The sequence below is a fragment of the Anser anser genome, assembly GCF_964211835.1.
Source record: "Anser anser genome assembly, chromosome: 4".
NCBI lineage: Eukaryota > Metazoa > Chordata > Aves > Anseriformes > Anatidae > Anser > Anser anser.
The window spans coordinates 15,355,411-15,372,762 of NC_139724.1; the positions used below are offsets into that span (position 1 = coordinate 15,355,411).

General features: G+C 40.8%; 2 protein-coding genes and 1 long non-coding RNA gene across 6 annotated transcripts in view; 1 reads left to right on the top strand and 2 right to left on the bottom strand.

Annotated features, from left to right (window-relative positions):
* Positions 1-5: 5 nt before the first annotated feature.
* Positions 6-10,688, top strand: STAP1 (signal transducing adaptor family member 1). Of its 4 annotated transcripts, none has more exons than XM_083834820.1 (9): positions 6-680; positions 1,506-1,747; positions 3,956-4,027; positions 4,706-4,819; positions 5,506-5,562; positions 6,782-6,954; positions 7,579-7,707; positions 8,358-8,427; positions 9,671-10,688. In XM_083834820.1, the coding sequence occupies exons 1-9, from the start codon at positions 677-679 to the stop codon at positions 9,869-9,871; spliced, it is 1,062 nt and encodes a 353-aa protein (XP_083690946.1). In that variant the 5' UTR covers positions 6-676; the 3' UTR covers positions 9,872-10,688. The 4 variants fall into 4 exon arrangements, with proteins under 4 accessions (XP_083690946.1, XP_083690949.1, XP_083690947.1 ...); XM_083834823.1 differs by having other exon boundaries at positions 6-382; XM_083834821.1 differs by lacking the exon at positions 5,506-5,562.
* Positions 4,563-9,758, bottom strand: LOC310898986. The gene is made up of 4 exons (XR_014583886.1): positions 8,550-9,758; positions 7,924-8,031; positions 7,451-7,595; positions 4,563-6,841 (listed from the first exon to the last, which is right to left on the bottom strand). It is a non-coding gene; the product is annotated as an uncharacterized lncRNA (long non-coding RNA).
* A 3,040-nt stretch (positions 10,689-13,728) lies between the features above and the next one.
* UBA6 (ubiquitin like modifier activating enzyme 6) overlaps positions 13,729-17,352 on the bottom strand; it is a 34,090-nt gene continuing 30,466 nt past the window's right edge. Inside the window, exons 33-34 of the mRNA XM_083834817.1 lie at positions 16,957-17,051; positions 13,729-14,649 (exon numbers count right to left, since the gene is read on the bottom strand). Of these exons, the coding sequence (XP_083690943.1) occupies positions 14,514-14,649; positions 16,957-17,051 (231 nt within the window). The 3' untranslated portion in view covers positions 13,729-14,513. The remainder of the gene's footprint in view (positions 14,650-16,956; positions 17,052-17,352) is intronic.

The window sequence follows — 17,352 nt, forward strand, 5'->3', positions numbered from 1 at the left end:
CGCGCACCCCCAGCGCAGCCGCCTCACGCCATTGGTCGGCGGCCGCCGCGCGCCAGCGGCGGCCGTTGCTTCGCGCGCAGCACTGCCCCCACCCCTGGGCCTTTACCGCGCCTGCGCAGCAGCCCCCGCCGCACTGCCCTGACGAGAGGCAGCGGGAGGCGGCGGTGCCGTGTGCTGCGGAACGGGTGCCGCGGCGGGTCGGGCGTTGTGCTGCCAAAGCGTGGCTGAGGAGCCGCTGCCGCAAGAGTTGCGGCAAGTTGGTGGTGCCTAATGGCCAGCCCCGAACTGTGTCAGAGAGTAGTATCTCGAGGTGGAAGGGACCCATAAGGATCACCGAGCCCAACTCCTGGAATTAACATCAGGCTAACTCCTGGAATTTAACGTAATGCTTTTTACCGCACGGTAGCAAACGGCAGGCTGAGTGCTGCCTTGCTGTTGTCAGCCTTCCCCAGGGAAGGCGCAGACAAATCTTTTCCACTGGTTTTTCTGCATCACTCAATGGCAAAGTCAAGTTCTGCCAACAAAACCCAAGTGTACAAAAATCTGCCAACTTTTAGCCAAAACCTAAGAACGTGAACCTGTCCCCTGCCACACTTAGAAATCACACAGTTACTTTCAGACCCCTGTCTTCTGCTATAGCTGATTGGCAGCTGTATGATCCACCACAGCTCACCTTATGGGTAATTACATACTCATCTTACACATATATGCAGCCGAGGAACAAAAAAAAGGTCATGAAGTAGTTCAACAAAAACCAAAACACTGATTTGGTGTTTGCTTGCCTTGGTTTTGACAGCAGCAAGCACCAAAACACTTGAGTCCTGTCATCCCTATTAGTTCTGAACGCTACAGGAAGGCCAGAAACCAAGTTAAACATCACTGTTCTGAGAAATTTATGGAAATTTCACCCCTCATTTCAGCAGTACCAATGTTTCACTCCTGAACTACCATCTCCCTTCACATTGTGTTTAAAGACTTCCGTATATTAGCTCTTTCACAAAGAAAAATCTTTTCCTATGTGCACGTTAGAAAGTTGATTTATCCTTGGCAGCTACAAACAAGTGTAAGCAGGTTTATTTCCAACATCACTTATGGCATCCCATTTCCTAAAGAAATTCCAACTCTAATTTGATAGTCTCAACATTAAAATGTGTTTTCACAGACAAAAAATAAATAAATAGCACTTGGGAAGCAGCTGAAAGCACAGCTTTCCCAGCCTGCATGTAGCCTATGACAAGTCATAAAAATCAGGCTGTTCCACCACCACGTCCTGGTGACATCCCTCACAGTAACAATGCAATTTTGTACCAGTGTGCTCATTCTCCGAACACTTACCCTTGAGCAAACTGAGGAGCACAGTCTTGTACAGCTCACTGGAAAAGGTCCGTTTTAATCCACTCGATCTGGTTCCCCCGACGATTGCACACCAAGCAGAGCATATGCTGACCTAAAAGCAAGCACTGAGACTTCCTCTTAGAGGCGCTGCTTTTTTGCCCCCTCACCAGGACAAGCTCTCCGGCTGACACTGACGCAGAGCAGGGGAGAACAACAGGCGAGGGGGCGAGCAAGAAAAAAACAAACAACCACCAGCACATCTGATGACCAGAAGATACTGAGAAGCAGCATGGAGCAGCCTGTGGAAGCTCCTCAGCCAGCGCCCCGGCGAATCTCCCAGGAGAGACAGAGGATCACAGGTCTGCCGCTGTACTTCCAAGGTTACCTGTCAGTCCGGCACGTGAAATCCCAGGTAAGGTGCACGGTCCCAGAGAGCAGATACGTTTAAACATTTCCTCAAAATATTATCGCTGCATATCTATCTGTTGATGATGGTGGTGGGAAATGTTTCTCGGTGCTGGCTGATGCAAATAGGTGCACTGAAATAGTGATATCAGCTTAATTTGTGCTTTTATTTGTTTCTGTTCGTATTACTCAGGGGAAAAACAGGAAAATAAATTATGTAAGGTAACCATCAATATCTCCAGGATCCCATTATAACTGAACCATAATTGTAATATTATAATTATATACCTGCTGAAACGTGGATTGATTTTGATCAATTTCATAGCTACCAGCACAGTGAAAAGCTAATGCAATATTTTTAATACTGAGACATGGTTCAATCGCTCCAGTGAATAATCTATTTTACTGAATGCATCCTGAAATCTTCAGGGACGCACCACCTGAAGTATAGATGAGCTGCGCTGCATCTCTTTTTTCTTGTTGGTATGAGCTGATGATTTCACATAGGTGGACTAGCTTGGAAACAAAACAGAGTGTTTTGTTTTTGTCCCGGGATTTTGTTATTATTAAGACACAAACATACAAACGCCTCCATGCTTTTATCTGTGCTACTACTATTGCATCTGTTCAGAGCGTGACCCTATATTAAGCTGATCATCCTTTTTTAGCACTTGATAATGACAATCCCTATACTTAGTGTTACAAAGTAATTTTTACCCTAGCCATACCTACACTCATGTCTCTGTAGGTGTAGATGAAGAAAGTAGAAAAAAATATGAGTTGTGCTGTGCTAAAGGTAGATATAATCAAGAGACCAAAATAGCACTGTGGTTCACAACGCAGGAACAAACAAGTACCACAAAAAACAGGAACTCCAAGAAACAAAAAGTAGACTGATAATCTTGCTGCTAATTTTTCTGCAGCACTAGAAATTATTCAATGCCTTGCCTTGTTGTAACAGGGCACAACAATAATACGCACCAATCTGAAGAGATTGACATGGGCTGGGCAAGTTGTATTATCATTTATAAGAAACCAGACACTCAAGAATAAATATATTAAAGGCTGTGAAACAATTACAAATGCTCCTGGGCAACTACTACTATGTCTCCATAGAGCAGAAAGCCTACATTATAAAGTGCAGTTCAAAACTTTCCCATAACATCCAGCCCCGCACCAAGCAAGCATTCACAGGCTTCATTAATTTGCTAGGGACAGATGGTTTAACAAGGTCATTTACACCTTAATAGCACACTGCAGTGCTCAGAGCTTGGGGTCCAGAGGCTGAACACTGTAGAGAATCTTACACCAGCAATTTGTCAGAAAACACCAGAAAGACTAGTTAGGAGCTAGCAGGACAGGGAGCAAGGACTGCCAGCAGGATAAACATTGTTCACTTTAATTCATATGACCTAGTGGACTTCACTAGTTACTTCTTTCTCCATTTTTGTGAATATGTCTAACTTTGTGTCAAAGAAAATCCCCAAACAAAACAAAATAAACACAAACACAAAACAAGTAAGGAAACTGAAAACTAGAACAGAACTTCTGTGTTACAGGTTTGTGTTCCCAATTCCACATCCCATAAGAGTTACACCTCTTTGGGTATCAGGGTTGCAAGAAAATGGAGAAGAGTACAGAAAGCTTTCCCATTACTTGGGTATGACTGTATTAGGGAACAGTAAGAAGAGTCAGACAGTCATACTTACTTCGGCATGATGTTGCTCTATGAGCACACATAATTTAAAGACAAAGCATGCAAAATACCACTTTGAATACAGGAAGTCCGGTTAATAGGTCAGACTGCTCTCAAGATCCATGATCCTGTCCCTATAGCAAGTAAATTGGCACGATCAAAATTATATGCAAATAGACACTTCAAGGGAATATGTATTTTTTTCCCATTCCTTACCCCTTTTAAGTCCCCTGACAAATGCTAAAAACATTTAATTTAATTAAAATGAAAGCTTTCTAGTTCAATGCCAAATTAGGATAGTAGAGAAAAAAGCCTAGAGCTTTTTTTGTTTCTACTTATCAAAAAATATTTAATAACTTTTTTTCATAAAATACTTAGAAAATAAATATATACATGATCTTTAATACACCAGTTTAAAAGTACATGACATTTTTTCTTAGCAGCAGTTCTTTTACTTTCAGCACTTTGTGGAAACTAAAAGATTGTATTGACAAACTGACGCTTCCTCCTCTATAACAGGAATTTAGAGTGTATTGGACAGAACTGAGAGGAACTGTGCTCTTCTTTTATGATGATAAGAAAGCACCAACAGTGAGTAGCATGCTGTCTTTGTAACCGCACGTTGTGTGAACCACATCAGTTATTTTCATGAAGTAATCCCTATGTACCCAAGACACCTCTCGGTGCCCTTTCCCGTCTCCCACCTGCACAGTCCAGAAAATAGTACTCAAAGTTGTAGCAGAAAGACTGAAATCAAAAAAAGACAGTGAAACAAACAACAGCATTTGAATCTGCCTCATTAAAGCAAAAAAGGAATTATTTTTTTGGCACCTAAGCTACAAATGTATCCAAATTGCTCCATAATGTTACTGCATGCTCTTTCCTCAACTGTGCACAAGAGTAAAAATATATCTTGGTGTGTAACATGACTTTCCTCTATGCAGCTGATACAAACTTTGGTATGATCATAAGGCATTGTGGCTGTTGGTTTAGCTGAAGTCACAAAGCAAGTACTTGGAGAGGTCTCTTGGCTTTAATGTGTAATTATGAAGACTAAGATGGGAAAAATCCAGAAGGCATGGTGTGGGTGCAAAGAGCTTTTGTAAGCAGAAACAAGGGACTGAGCTTTGAAATGTCTGTCAGTGAAATTTAATCCAAGATCTCGAAAAACTTTCCATGCATTTTCTTCTAAACAAATTTCTTTGAAGAGCAGCTAGATTTGGGGTGAAAATTACAACCTCTGTTATTTCTCCTTTTTTGCTTCCTTAGTACTCACAGAAGCTAGATATATCAGCTTTGACCTCAGCAACCAATATTTATCCAAACGAAAATGACTCTTCACAGTTCATCCTGACACTGTCAAATGAGGAACTAGAAGTGAAGGTAAGAAAATGAAAGACATGATTTGTAAGCTGCTTGGTGCTTTACCCCATCTGTCATGGATATTCAGAGCTCCATTCTGACACGAGAGTAGAAATGCCTTCTTTGGTGTGGCCAGGCACCAAAAGGCAGCCAAAGAGGGAGGCAGTGCTGAAGAACTTAACACCAGGGAAACTCCCCCTCAACACATTAGGCAGTTTTCTCTGGAGTATCTGAGAATATAAAGTGAGCAAAGAATTGAACCTAAAAATAAAAAAAATACACAAGAAAAGTCAGGAAGTGCCCCCCTGAAAGGCTTAGGCCATCTGTAAAACCAAGAAGGGCAATAAAATATCTGATCAGCCCCTTGCCACAGCTCAAAAGCCATAATAGAGATTATAGAGCTCAGGGACTACCTTTGCAGTTGAGACTCACCTACCTCCTTAGCTTGGCCTTCCGTTTGGATCCACACACCTTACTCCTTTTACTCCAACAGAGCCCATGATTTCTTTCCTTCTCACTTCCATCCTCTCTCACTAATTGAACTTGGAGCAACTGGGGAAGTGCAGTGCTTCAGGGTGTGATGTAGCTTGGCAGGAGGCTCATTTCCAGGCAAGGTACTTCTAAAGGGATGAAAGTTATCTGAACATGAAAATATTGCACTTTGTTTGCTGCAGTTATTCTTACACTGTCATTCTCTGTTCTCTCAGGCTGATAACTGTGAATATGGAAAAGAATGGAAGGGTTTTATTCTCACCGTAGCAAAGGTAGGGAAGGGTTTTGTAGCTCAATGTCGAAAGCCTGTATAAGGGGTCTTTGTGCATGCAACAAGTTGTCTTCCACAGGCATAAAGCTTGCTTCTAATGCGCTTGCACACACTAAGCTGCCTGCTCATCCCCCGAAGAGAGCAAAATTCAGGCTGATTTCACCCCAGCTCATCTGCCATGATATTTTATCAGACACAGCTCCCAACCCACTGTTTGCTGTCTGGGGAGGAAAGACTTCTAGCATAAGGCCATTTCCTGCACCTGTGAAAAGGGAGCCTACTCTGAGAGAAATAACTTCTTCAACATTTGATGAAGAAATAAGTGAAGAAATGGCTGAACTGCACACCTGAGAGAACCCCTTGAGCCCTGTGTTTTATTCTACTGGGGGAAAAAAAAGGTCAATTTCCCACCAGCCTTCACGTGGCACTTAGGAAAAGATGGAACCGTATCTGATGTTTCCCTATTATTCTGAACAGCTAGCACTGTCCTTCCTCTGGGGCTCCTTTTATTGGTCTAACAGTCAAAACTCACAGCACTTTGCCAGCTGTAATAGTTTGAAAATGGAAAGAAATAACTTAGGTAATTTTATCTCTGGCTTTATTTCTCTCAGTCTCTTTAGATAGCCAAACTACTTTTCTCCCCTTTCTTATATGCATGGAGAGTCCTAGGTGTCATCTACATGTTTAAGAAAAGATTGCTAATAATTACTGTGGAATAACTGTGCTATAATCATTTTATGTAAATTCATTCTTACTCATATGAAAGATCTTAGTTAAACGCACTTTGAAAAGAGCAAGACGCTCTTTAATAGTGACCGGTAGAAAATAAAGGAAATTCCTTCACAGATTACTTTACATTGGTGTAGCTGAATCACTTAAAAAGCTGAGGTGAGCTGAAATAGATTAAGTTACATTTATGCAGCCTTTTGCAGTATAGAATCCCTGATATTTTGCAGTTGTTCATACTGTTCCCACTTTTATCAGTGCACACCTCTGGTATATCAGGATACAGATGTATTTGCTCTACTATTTTAACAAAAACAGATGTGCAGCATCTTATTCAAAGCAGCATACCCAGACCTTCCAAATTATCACACTTGCTTAAACTGAGCAGGTAAGAAAGAGCAGCTGCATTCTGGAGATTGCTGTGATGGCACAGAAACAGTTGCTCACAACGTTTGTCCATTCTTTTCATTTGTAACTATGCTGTTCCTTTCTAGTTGTCAGTTCCACCAGATGAGTTGTTACTACCTGAACAACTTAGGAGAATGCATGAAGTGCTAGAGAAAGAAAAGAAAAGAAGGATCATGCTTGATGACTGTTCCAGCGCATCCCTGAATAATGAAAGCCTTCCCAGCAAGCACGACAGCAGTACAGTGACTGCTATGCCAGCGTAAGCTCTGACAGAAATATGCAAACCCCAGCCTGACTAGAGAGCCTTCCCCTCTTTCCGAGTATTGTTTTCATACAGACGTTCAAAATTCAACTGTTATACAAAGGGTTTTAAAATATTCAATGAACAAAGTCTACCTTAAGGCCTTTTAGAGATTTTACAAGGGAAAGATTACTCCTGCAGCTTTTCCACAATGCCTTTTGTTTTGAAAAGGTTGAGCATAGTATATTGCTACACTTGATAAACCTTTTAGAAAACCACGTGTTGGACTGGTATATCTGCCCTTCTGAGAACATGCTGATTACCCTTCAAAGTAATTCCATGTTGCTCTTCTCACATTTTTTGCAAGGGTCCATAAAGCAATATAGCTGAACAAATGTGCCACTTCCTCCATGAGAAGGGCAGAGCACTGCTGTCCTGAATTATGCTCCTGTAATAGCATTATTCATCAAGAGTCCTTCAGATGTCATGCCCCTTGGCAGCCACGGCTAATTACCTTGGGTGAGCCTAGCATTGTTAAGAAGCATCAGCCTGGTAGACCACATCTCTTGGCGCAGCTCAGAATGACATGGCCTTACTTGTGTAACTTGCATTCATGCTGTTTCTCCCCTCCCTTCTATGCAGCTGCTTCTATGCGGTATCTCGGAAAGAAGCGACAGAGATGTTGGAAAAGAATCCTTCGTGTGGGAATTTGATTCTGCGTCCTGGCAGCGACAGCAAGAACTATGCAATCACTGTCCGACATGGGCTGAAGTAGGTTGAGTCCATAATATATTGTTTCACAACTAGTACATACTGTATTAAAAGCTGAATTCATAATACCCAAAGTTGACATGCGAAGCATATTCTTCACCTTCAGACTACTTTGAACAAGGCAAACGGGGCAAGAAGGGCATGGGCCTGAGACCAATTTGTCAGTTCTCTCCTCCTCCAAAGCCAGTTAGATTAAACAAAGCAATGAAGACCCACCAGCAAAAGCCAGTTTCCTCGGGAAAACACTTTCCCATCTGCTGTCCAGCCATGAAACCCAATCCTAAGAGATCTTCGTGCAGAATGAAAACCGAACAGGCCATATCCCTTTGTAAAATGAATAAAGAAAAATGAAAAATATTTTCAAACAGTAACTTGGACTAGAAACACACCACATTTTAACTGAATCGCCCCATTTTAGCTTTGCAGAGTTTCAGAACAAGAGTCACCTGAGACACCGGGAAACAACATCTGCAATTCCCAGCGTTCCTAAACTATGACAAGAAAAAACATCTTGCCACACCCCTTCAATAGGCTCTGGGGATATTACAAAACACATCCATTGCTCCTCAGTGGAATTCATGACAGCAATGGTACATCATAAGTTATTTCATTTCTAGCAGCATATCAACTGTCATTTCCTTTCCTTACAGTGTCCCGTGCATAAAACACTACAGAGTGATGTCTAAAGAAACAAGTTACATTATTGAATTGGAAAGAAAGGTAAATGAGCAATTCCCTTGTTAAGAGATTCTTAAGCATGTGTAAGAAATATTACTTTATAGAAAGTTAGAAAAGCTACAGTAAATTCCTAACTCTAATTTGTGAGAAAGTATGTATTTTACCTCTCTTTAGCCCATCTCGTCTTTCTTTAGTCTTTTGCCTCTGTTAGTCTAACTAACCTAAAGAAAAAAAAAATATCAAGAATTAGAAGAGGAAAAAATACCCACAACCTCTTCTCTTCTACCAAAAATATAATCAAACCACCAACACCCACAAAACACTCAAGATTGTTTTTTTCTTTTTCCCAGTAATTCAGCCTTCAGTAATAAGTCTGAAAAGTGAGCTCTTATTGCAGCTAGAGGAAGTTCAAAGTGCACTTCATATAACTCTGAGAAATAAAAATAACTTAGCTGAGGTGCAATCAAGTGTGTATGGACCTTATTACTTGGTTCTAAATAGTTTTTTCCACTTTCCTTAAGACTCATTTAACCAGTGGCCTGAGAAACATCCTAATGATTTGAAAAAGCATTTGCTGCTAAACTACCTGCTGAAAGAGCATCAGCAGTCATTGAAGAGCATGAAGGTGCACAGAGCTATACCTCTTTTGGTTTGTTTACTCCTATGATAGAAGGGAAGGAGTTGTATGTTTGAGGATCAGCCTGGAAAAGAGCTGGAGAAGGCTCCAGGGAGACCTTACAGCAGCCTTCCAGTGCCTAAAGGGGGCCTGCAGGAAAGCTGGGGAGGGACTCTTTATCAGGGAGCATAGTGGTAGGACAACGGGTAATGGCTCTAAACTAAAAAAGGGTAGATTTATAGTAGATAAAAGGAAAAATTTCTTTACTCTGAGGGCGGTGAGGCCCTGGCACAGGTTGCCCAGAGAAGCTGCGGATGCCCCATCCCTGGAGGTGCTCAAGGCCAGGCTGGATGGGGCTTTAGACAGCCTGGTCTGGTGGGAGATGTCCCCGCCCATGGCAGGGCAGTGGAATTGGATGATCTTTACGGTCCCTTCTAACCCAAACCATTCCGTGATTCTATGATAAAAACATTACCAGATGTTGCAGGGAGCTGTCCTAGACCTCACTGCATCTAAATGCTAGATGCAAATCCAGTACCAATTGTTCAAAGAACATTGCTAGGCACACCAGCCTGCCAGCATGTTTTCAAAATGTATTCTCTCTCTAACACATGCAGTATGATTTGTTTGGTGTTTTCTTTTTGTTTGTTTTGTTTTTCTGTGAAACAGGTGTCACTTGCAAGTCTTCAGGATGTCATCAATTACTTTGTGACCCAAACCCAAGGAAACCTGAAACCATTTGTCATGGAGACATGCCACAATGCTCTGCAGATGGCCCACAGTTCTGAAAGCAAAACACGGAAAAGTCCTGCTGAAGGACAGAGGCACAAGGAGGAGCTTACAGGAACTCCTCTATTACAGCTAAGCTGAAAGCATTTCCCAGGCTATTATGTCACTATTTCTACAACAGCCTTGTTTATCCTAAATCAAGAATGTGATTCAGGTTCTCCCAGAGAAATTTATGAGATCTGGGGAGAACATCATAGTAGCTCTCAAAAAAAGGGAAAATACTGTACATCCAAATAACCCCAACTCCTACAGAAAATTAAACTGAAAAAAGTAAAAAGAGTGAGGGAGAGGGCACATTGACACTGCAAAATGCATTGAAAAAATATTGTACCAAACTGAGGCAGACAGCGTACGTGGGCTCAGTTCTGTCACTGGCTCACAGTGCAATAAACTCTATATTTAACAAACTTGTTTCTTTTCTATTCATTTGCAAGAGAATCAGTGCTGTTTAACCCATGTGGACAGCAGGGATGTCTCACATCTACTGGGGCTTTGAGCATTGCTTTAGAGGTGCAATACTGGCCAAGCAGAAAATACAAGCCTGGATAGCCTAAACTGGAAGTTCTTGGTTCTCTGCAAGTTCACACACATCCCATCCCTTACAGCATCTTGAACATTGCAAATGGGGCATCTCACATGTTTTGCAACTGGGGGAGGGCATAAATTCAAGCACACTGCGACATTTCCTGCCTAGCCGTACATTCCCACCCCTTCTACACGCTAACAGGAGCATTCATCCGATCCTGCCATGAGCTAGCTCAGGGAACTAAACACAAATTAGCCGGTGTCCCTGCTGGTTAAGCTCTCCGAACCACCTCTCCATGGGCTGAGGCAGAGCACAATGAAGAAAAGAGCACGCAGCTGGTAATGAGGGAAGGCAGCAAGCATGACAGACAGATCATACCGAGCAGGTGTGGAACCTCGCCGAGCCTCAGCCACAGAATCCACCTCGAAATTCCTCTCGGAAATTGGGGATCCAGCCTTCAAAACAAGTGACTGAAGTGATCAGCAGTATGATCCGAGTGTGATATTTTTAGCCTCTAAAGTGTGTCAGGCAGCTGGACCGAACAAAGTGCTTCCAGGATGGAGTATCTACAGCTGAGCTACACTCCTTTAGCTGATCCTGGCTTTTTTCTTAAACAAAACAACTCCTGTAGCACAAGAGGTAGAGGAACAATTAAGTCAGTTGCATTTGGCTGAAATTCAGTTCCTTTCTTCAAACAACTAGCCACAATATTTCCAAAGATACAAGGAAAGGTTAAAAACATGAACTTACCTAAAGCCCTTACCTCTGTTTGATACAAGCCAGATGTACATATAAACATTGCCTAGCTGAAACCTGTGTTATTTTAGGATGCGAGAGATTGTGATGAGATGACACGGGTGTTTCAGCATTGGTAGAAACTGGGGCCAGAGTTTTCTTTCTATGCAGTCATTATTCTTGAATAGCACTTTTTCTTTTAATAAATGTTCACATATTTACCACATGTATTTTGAAAATGGAGATACAAAGATGAAAATGTGTACTTTTTACTCCTAAATCCATCAAGAAGGAGGCCAGATCTGTCAAAACAGCCTTATTAAGAGTAGCATGATCTTGACACAGAATCCTCACTACTCCAAGCATTAAAGAGACATAGAGCCAGGTGCTAAATGCCTTGTTTTGCATGCATGAACATTCCTGCAGCTATTTAGGAAGTAATTTAATGTAAGAAATTAAGGGAAAGCTAATGTAAATTTTGAGCAGACTGTAAAAAAAAAAAAGCATGAATGAGAAAGATCTTTAACGCCGATATAAAATTTAATCTCTGCAAATCAACTGCTCTTGCAAAGAAAAACATTTTGAAGGAAAGGTATTCAGAGTGTTCTAGCAGAAAGGCAGTTGGTTCTTCATTGCTGCAGGGAGATGGCCAGCTCTAGCTGCTGCATGAGAACATAGCGTCAAAAAATCCTAGACACACACAAGTTTTCATCACAAAGCCAAAAAGCAGTTATGAGATTCCAGGTGGTGCAATGCACCTCTGCACTGCTAGCACTGTACTGGCAGTACTGGAGATCTGGAAGACCAGCAAATCCCCCCCAGCCCAAAGCTCACTTGGCCAGCCTGAGTTGAGCCCTTTTAGCATGATCCTGCTGAGCACCTGCTGGGACTTCAGGTAAAAAGCAGCACTAAATTGAAAAATGGACTGTATCAAACACAAATTAATGCCAAATCTGCTCACTCCCCTCTACACAAGCTCCAACATAAACACATTCACCCCCTGTATCAGCAATTCAGAAAATCTGAAAATATGAAAAACAACTTTAATAGCCACTTGACATGCACAGTTCATCCATATGAAGTCCTCTTACGTAACTACTTGTAAAGTGTTCTCTAGGTTAACTTATATCCAGAAAATCTTAAAGGTCAGCTAAAAACATTTATAGACTCGTTTTGCATTTTTGGTTTTTCTATCACCAACTGTTAGACTGAGAGGAACCCACCCATAGAACAGACATGCATCCAACAGATACACACAATAAGAACAGCACAGAGATACAGCCTTATCTGTCAGTTCTGGCCCTGATACTTGCCATCCTCTACCTAGAATTTTTGCCAAGGTTCTCACAAAGCTGCATGCATTGTCATTAGCAAGAGCCACTCTGTTACTTGTATCTGAAAATTTATTTTATACCCTGAGGGCCGTCAGATGGCCTTCTAGCAAAGTAGTGAGACTAACACTATTTTTCTACGCTGCCTACTTCAAAAGAAGCATGTTATCACCACGCTAATGCACCAGAGCATACTTACTAAAAATTTCATTTCTTTCACAGCTTACAGCTGTGAGAGGTGACACTGCTCTTCATTTAACCTAAACATTCAAGTAAGCGATCCTTAGTACTAATTACTGATTTCAGTTTAGAGTTTAGATTCTAATACCGCCACATGGAAATATATTTTGGTTGTTATTTAGAAGTGAAAACTTACTGTCTGCTTGTGCCTTCTCTACACTGTAAGTGTAATAATCTTTTCTCCTGTTTCAGAAAAAAAATCTATAAGAAGTTATTTAAAAAAAGAAATAATTTAGGTAGTTTAAAAAGCACTATTAATAATCTAGAAAATATCTATAAGCTATACTGACCGTAAAACTATATACACCTTTACAGAAGGTATCCCGTATGTATGAACAAATCCCATATACTGAAATAATTGTGTTGATTCCAGCTATTCAGTTCCATACATCTTGCTGTTCAAGTGCCCAGCCTAATAGCTATTGTTCCTGACTACAACTACCTGAGAAGGGGGTGGGGGGGGGGAAGAGACCTAACCAATAATGTTCATTAAATGTTCATCCCTAAATCTTAACAAAGAATAATCAAGGATAAACAGTGAAGTAGTTAATACCTTTTGCAACAACCACAGGATTTAGAGAAGGGCATTCACTGTCTCTAAAGCTTAAAAATATTAAAAAGTTTTCCAGTTTGTAGCGTTGTTGTTGTTGTTTCTTTTTTTTTTTTTCTTCCCTGATCCCACTTCACTATCATCACTGGGGAATACCAAAAAAAAAAAAATCAACCCACCCTCCCCCTGCCACATGAACTATGAGCTACACTATCTAGTGTTTGAATGACAGAGATGTTGTTACAGATGCTTCTGTAATACACCTCTGCCTCACCACAGCGCAAAGCAAGTCTCTAATTATTTCCAATAAGCAGATTCTTTATACTTAGATACCCTAGTAACTGAAAAAAACTCAGTGCAACTCAGACTCATGCTGTGGACAGCTGTACAGCATAACCATCCACTGTAAGGAAATGGTACCAGAAGGAGCAGCTGAGGAAACAGTGTTTGCTGTGACAAACATCTGCAGCCATTTGCCTTTACCTCCTTTCAAAGTCATCTCTTGCTACAGTGCTCTCAATTTGGTAAGGGCAGAAAGGCTCAACCACACTGAACATTTTCTCTTTCTTGAAGGCAAAGTTTTATTGTTGAAAGTGTTAACTCAGCTCTCCGATAGGGTTCCACTTTCCCCATATTGCAGTATTCCCCAGAGAACAGTCTTAGTGCAGATAATGAACAATTCCAGGTGTCTTGACTTCAGGGGAGCTATGACAATTTTTATACCTGTTCAAGACCTGCCTCCCTCTGTTTCCATGTGGAGACTGACATTAAGATAGCTGCTCTGGCACACAGCATCACATACAGTTCAGAAGAGAGCACCAACAACACAACAGAGCAGCTCATCTGCTTTTAAGTGGAAGTTTAAACATTTTGGATGGATTATCCCTCATGTAGATGGCAAGATTGAAATTCTGATTTGAGAAGAAAATAACACATGAAATGGATTTGACAGGAGTATCATAAAATGGCAGTTTCCCCAGTTTTTGCAATCTTCTCTAAGCAGTGCTTAAATTGCACATGGGGACAATCTGTTACGTTCACTGTTCTTCTTGCTTTCTTCAGCTCCCCACAAATTAAAACATATCTTTGTCTTTAAGGTAAGGACTGTACTGGACATTCCATCTCATGGAGTGACCAATCCTCCCTTGAGTAAACAGGTTTGAAGGTAACAGGAGATGAAACAAGTCCAGTTTGTCTTCAGTGCAAAGCAACTGACTTTCACCATTTGTTTTAATTAAGGCTTCACCAAAAAAAAAAAATATAGTACCATCTTTAATAGCTGAAAATTAGCACACTCCTTTCAAAACAAATGGTCCTGGAGTGACTTTTGCATCTCTACCATCAATTGTCTTCCTGAACAAAGTAGTATCTCACTGGTGGCCCTGGCAAGTCTTCATCTCCATCAGTCTCTGGAGCAAATGATACTGTCAAATCCACATACTTTTTATCAGCAGATGGCTTCACAAGCTTTTGCATCCTACAAAGAAGCAAACAGTTTATTGAGGTAACAGAAGAAGGATTGACAATGGGAATTCAGAGCCAGACTAGGATAAATTTCACTACTAGCAATGAAGCCCAACATACCAGAAACCACACGAAAATGGAGAATGAGCTTTCTTTTAACAATGGACACAAATAGACACAAAGGTCATTCCTGTCTGAACTATTGCAAATGGCATTCTACTTCTCTTGACACAGTCCTCACCCTGCTAGTGAGCTACTACATTGCTCACTAACAAGCGCTCAGAAAAAATGACAAGAGAAAATGGCCACTTTCAGATGGGATTCCTCACCCATGTGACTTCTCTTTCGCATCCTATTAAGGCACAAGATAGAAGTAGCTTTCTGTGCAGCAATTTGGTCATGAAGTAGGACCAAATTCTTGGTCTACCAATAATGGCTGGTTTTAAGACTTTATTAGGCAGACCCCCTCCAATGCAGACACTAGATATGCAGTTCTCACAGAAAGCAATTCTACTGAAGTTAAGACTTTCCAAGTCCTTGAATTTTGAAAGTGAACAGCTATGAGAGGGAGAAACAAAAAAGATCTAGGACTTATTCTTCGGTGACCACAAAGCAAATTTAAACTAGGCAAGCACGTCATGTTTCAGTACTACTTCCCCTCTTTGCTCTCTAGAGTCTTATCACTGCAACATAAGCAATAGCTGCACCTTGGAGACTTAAGTTGCACAAATAATTACTTTGATCAACGTCACATTCATTGCATATTTCTGGATGTCTCAAAACAATCTTTTTTTTTCTCCAACTTGGAGCACTGGTTCACGAGGCCAGCTCAAATGCTAGGAGGCTTGAGGAACACGTTTATTTCTATTCCTCACAGGACACATCAGAGAAGGATTTTACTTCTGGCTAAGCCTTAGCACACAGGACAAAAAGCTGCTTTCCCCAAAAGTACTTGTTCCCTCACAAGAACACAAAGCATTAGACTCTTCTTAGCAGAGATACTGACGTCACATCCATTTGCATGAGGAAGCCTCAAGTTACAGAGCAAGGTGGGTAAACGTCTCTAAAACCTGCACCTAAGGACTATGCTTCTAGTCAGTGCTGTAATTCTGAAATGAAGACAGCGTTTTGAAATGCTTGTTGTCCTAATATAGCAAGATTTTAAACACCTGAAGAAAAAAACAAACTTGCAAGCAAGACCTGAATTTGCTGTGCACATATCTTTCAAAGCTTTTGGGACCATCTGTAACAGAACCCCACAAGCTGTAACTACATGGAAAGCTTGAACAGTCTCAGGGTTAATAGAAAATCTTGATCTTTACACAGAGGCAGCTTCAAAGCAGGCCTTTGACTTTATTACAAACTCTACTCACTCAAAATGATTTATACAGCTGTAGGAGAAGGAATATAAACAATTGTTCTGAGGTGGGCTATAAATTCACATCTTGGTATGCCAGGCACCCTACAGGCAGCACCAACAGACTCTTCCCTCCCTGGAATTTGCCCACACAAGTACTACTTTCCCTGAAGTTAGCTACTAGCAGACTACTGATCAATGCATCTACTTACTTGTAAGCACTGACCAACGAACACTTCAGAGGAGTTGTGACGGACAAATTTTGAGCTACAGAAGTTCAATCGACACATAAAGTTAAATTCAACTTGGGTCAGATGTGGCTATTCCTTTGCAAAGGTCTATCAATCAAAAAATAATAATAATGGCCTGTACTCAAACCCTCTCAAATTTCTAGTTTGTTATACCCTGACATCCTGTCAGTAAGCTTCACTCACAAAGTCTTGCAAACTTCATTTTTAAAAGGCCTAAAGTAAACTAGAATCTAAAGGAATTACCACAGACTAAACACACTACCATTAATCTCAGCTTGCAACCAACACATTAACTCCTTCCTGAATGTCTTCCCCTACTTTCAGAACTAAGTTGCTAAATATCAACATTAGTTTTAAGCCTGTTTAGAACGGACCACTTAGTATTTGTTTTGCTTAAACCAAGCTATATTCTGTCTCCAAAAAGTTACTGTCATACTTCTTTGGGTCTCTCATTCTGGCATTCATCAGTTAGAGTCATTAGAGTTGCATTTTCTAAGTCTCCTGTCCTCAGCACAGAAGTTAATTCACCACAAGAATTAATTCACTTTTTTTTTTTAAAGGAAGAAAGTACCTTTTTTCTTTCCCAAATATAAACAACTAGAAACCACTTTGGGAGAAAATAGGGCCGTCAGACACATTCTTATGATACAACCAGTGAACATAATTTGTAGGTGCATTCACATCCCTGGATCCATTTTCCAGTTATACTTACGTCAGCTTTAATCTTTTAATATGACCTGGCATCACAGGAACATACAGCATTTTGACTCCCTGTACAACCATAGTTGGTTCAATTCCATATTTCTCCTGGAATTCACAAATTAAAATGTATTAAAGGACTATGACAGCTACAAAACCCAGCAGACAACTACAGTTATTACTACAGCTAATTATTGAAAACCATAGGATTCCAAACAGAAAATGAGATAATACACGGATGTTGACAGAAGTTTTATTAAGATACATTTTAACAAATCAAATTAAAGAACTTGAAAATAGGCTTGGATGTGTTAACTTACAAATTTAAGCTCCCATTGAAATTCTTCCTATAATTATTCTGGTTAAAACAACAATTGACAAGGGCAAAAAAAAAGAGCCAACAACCCAA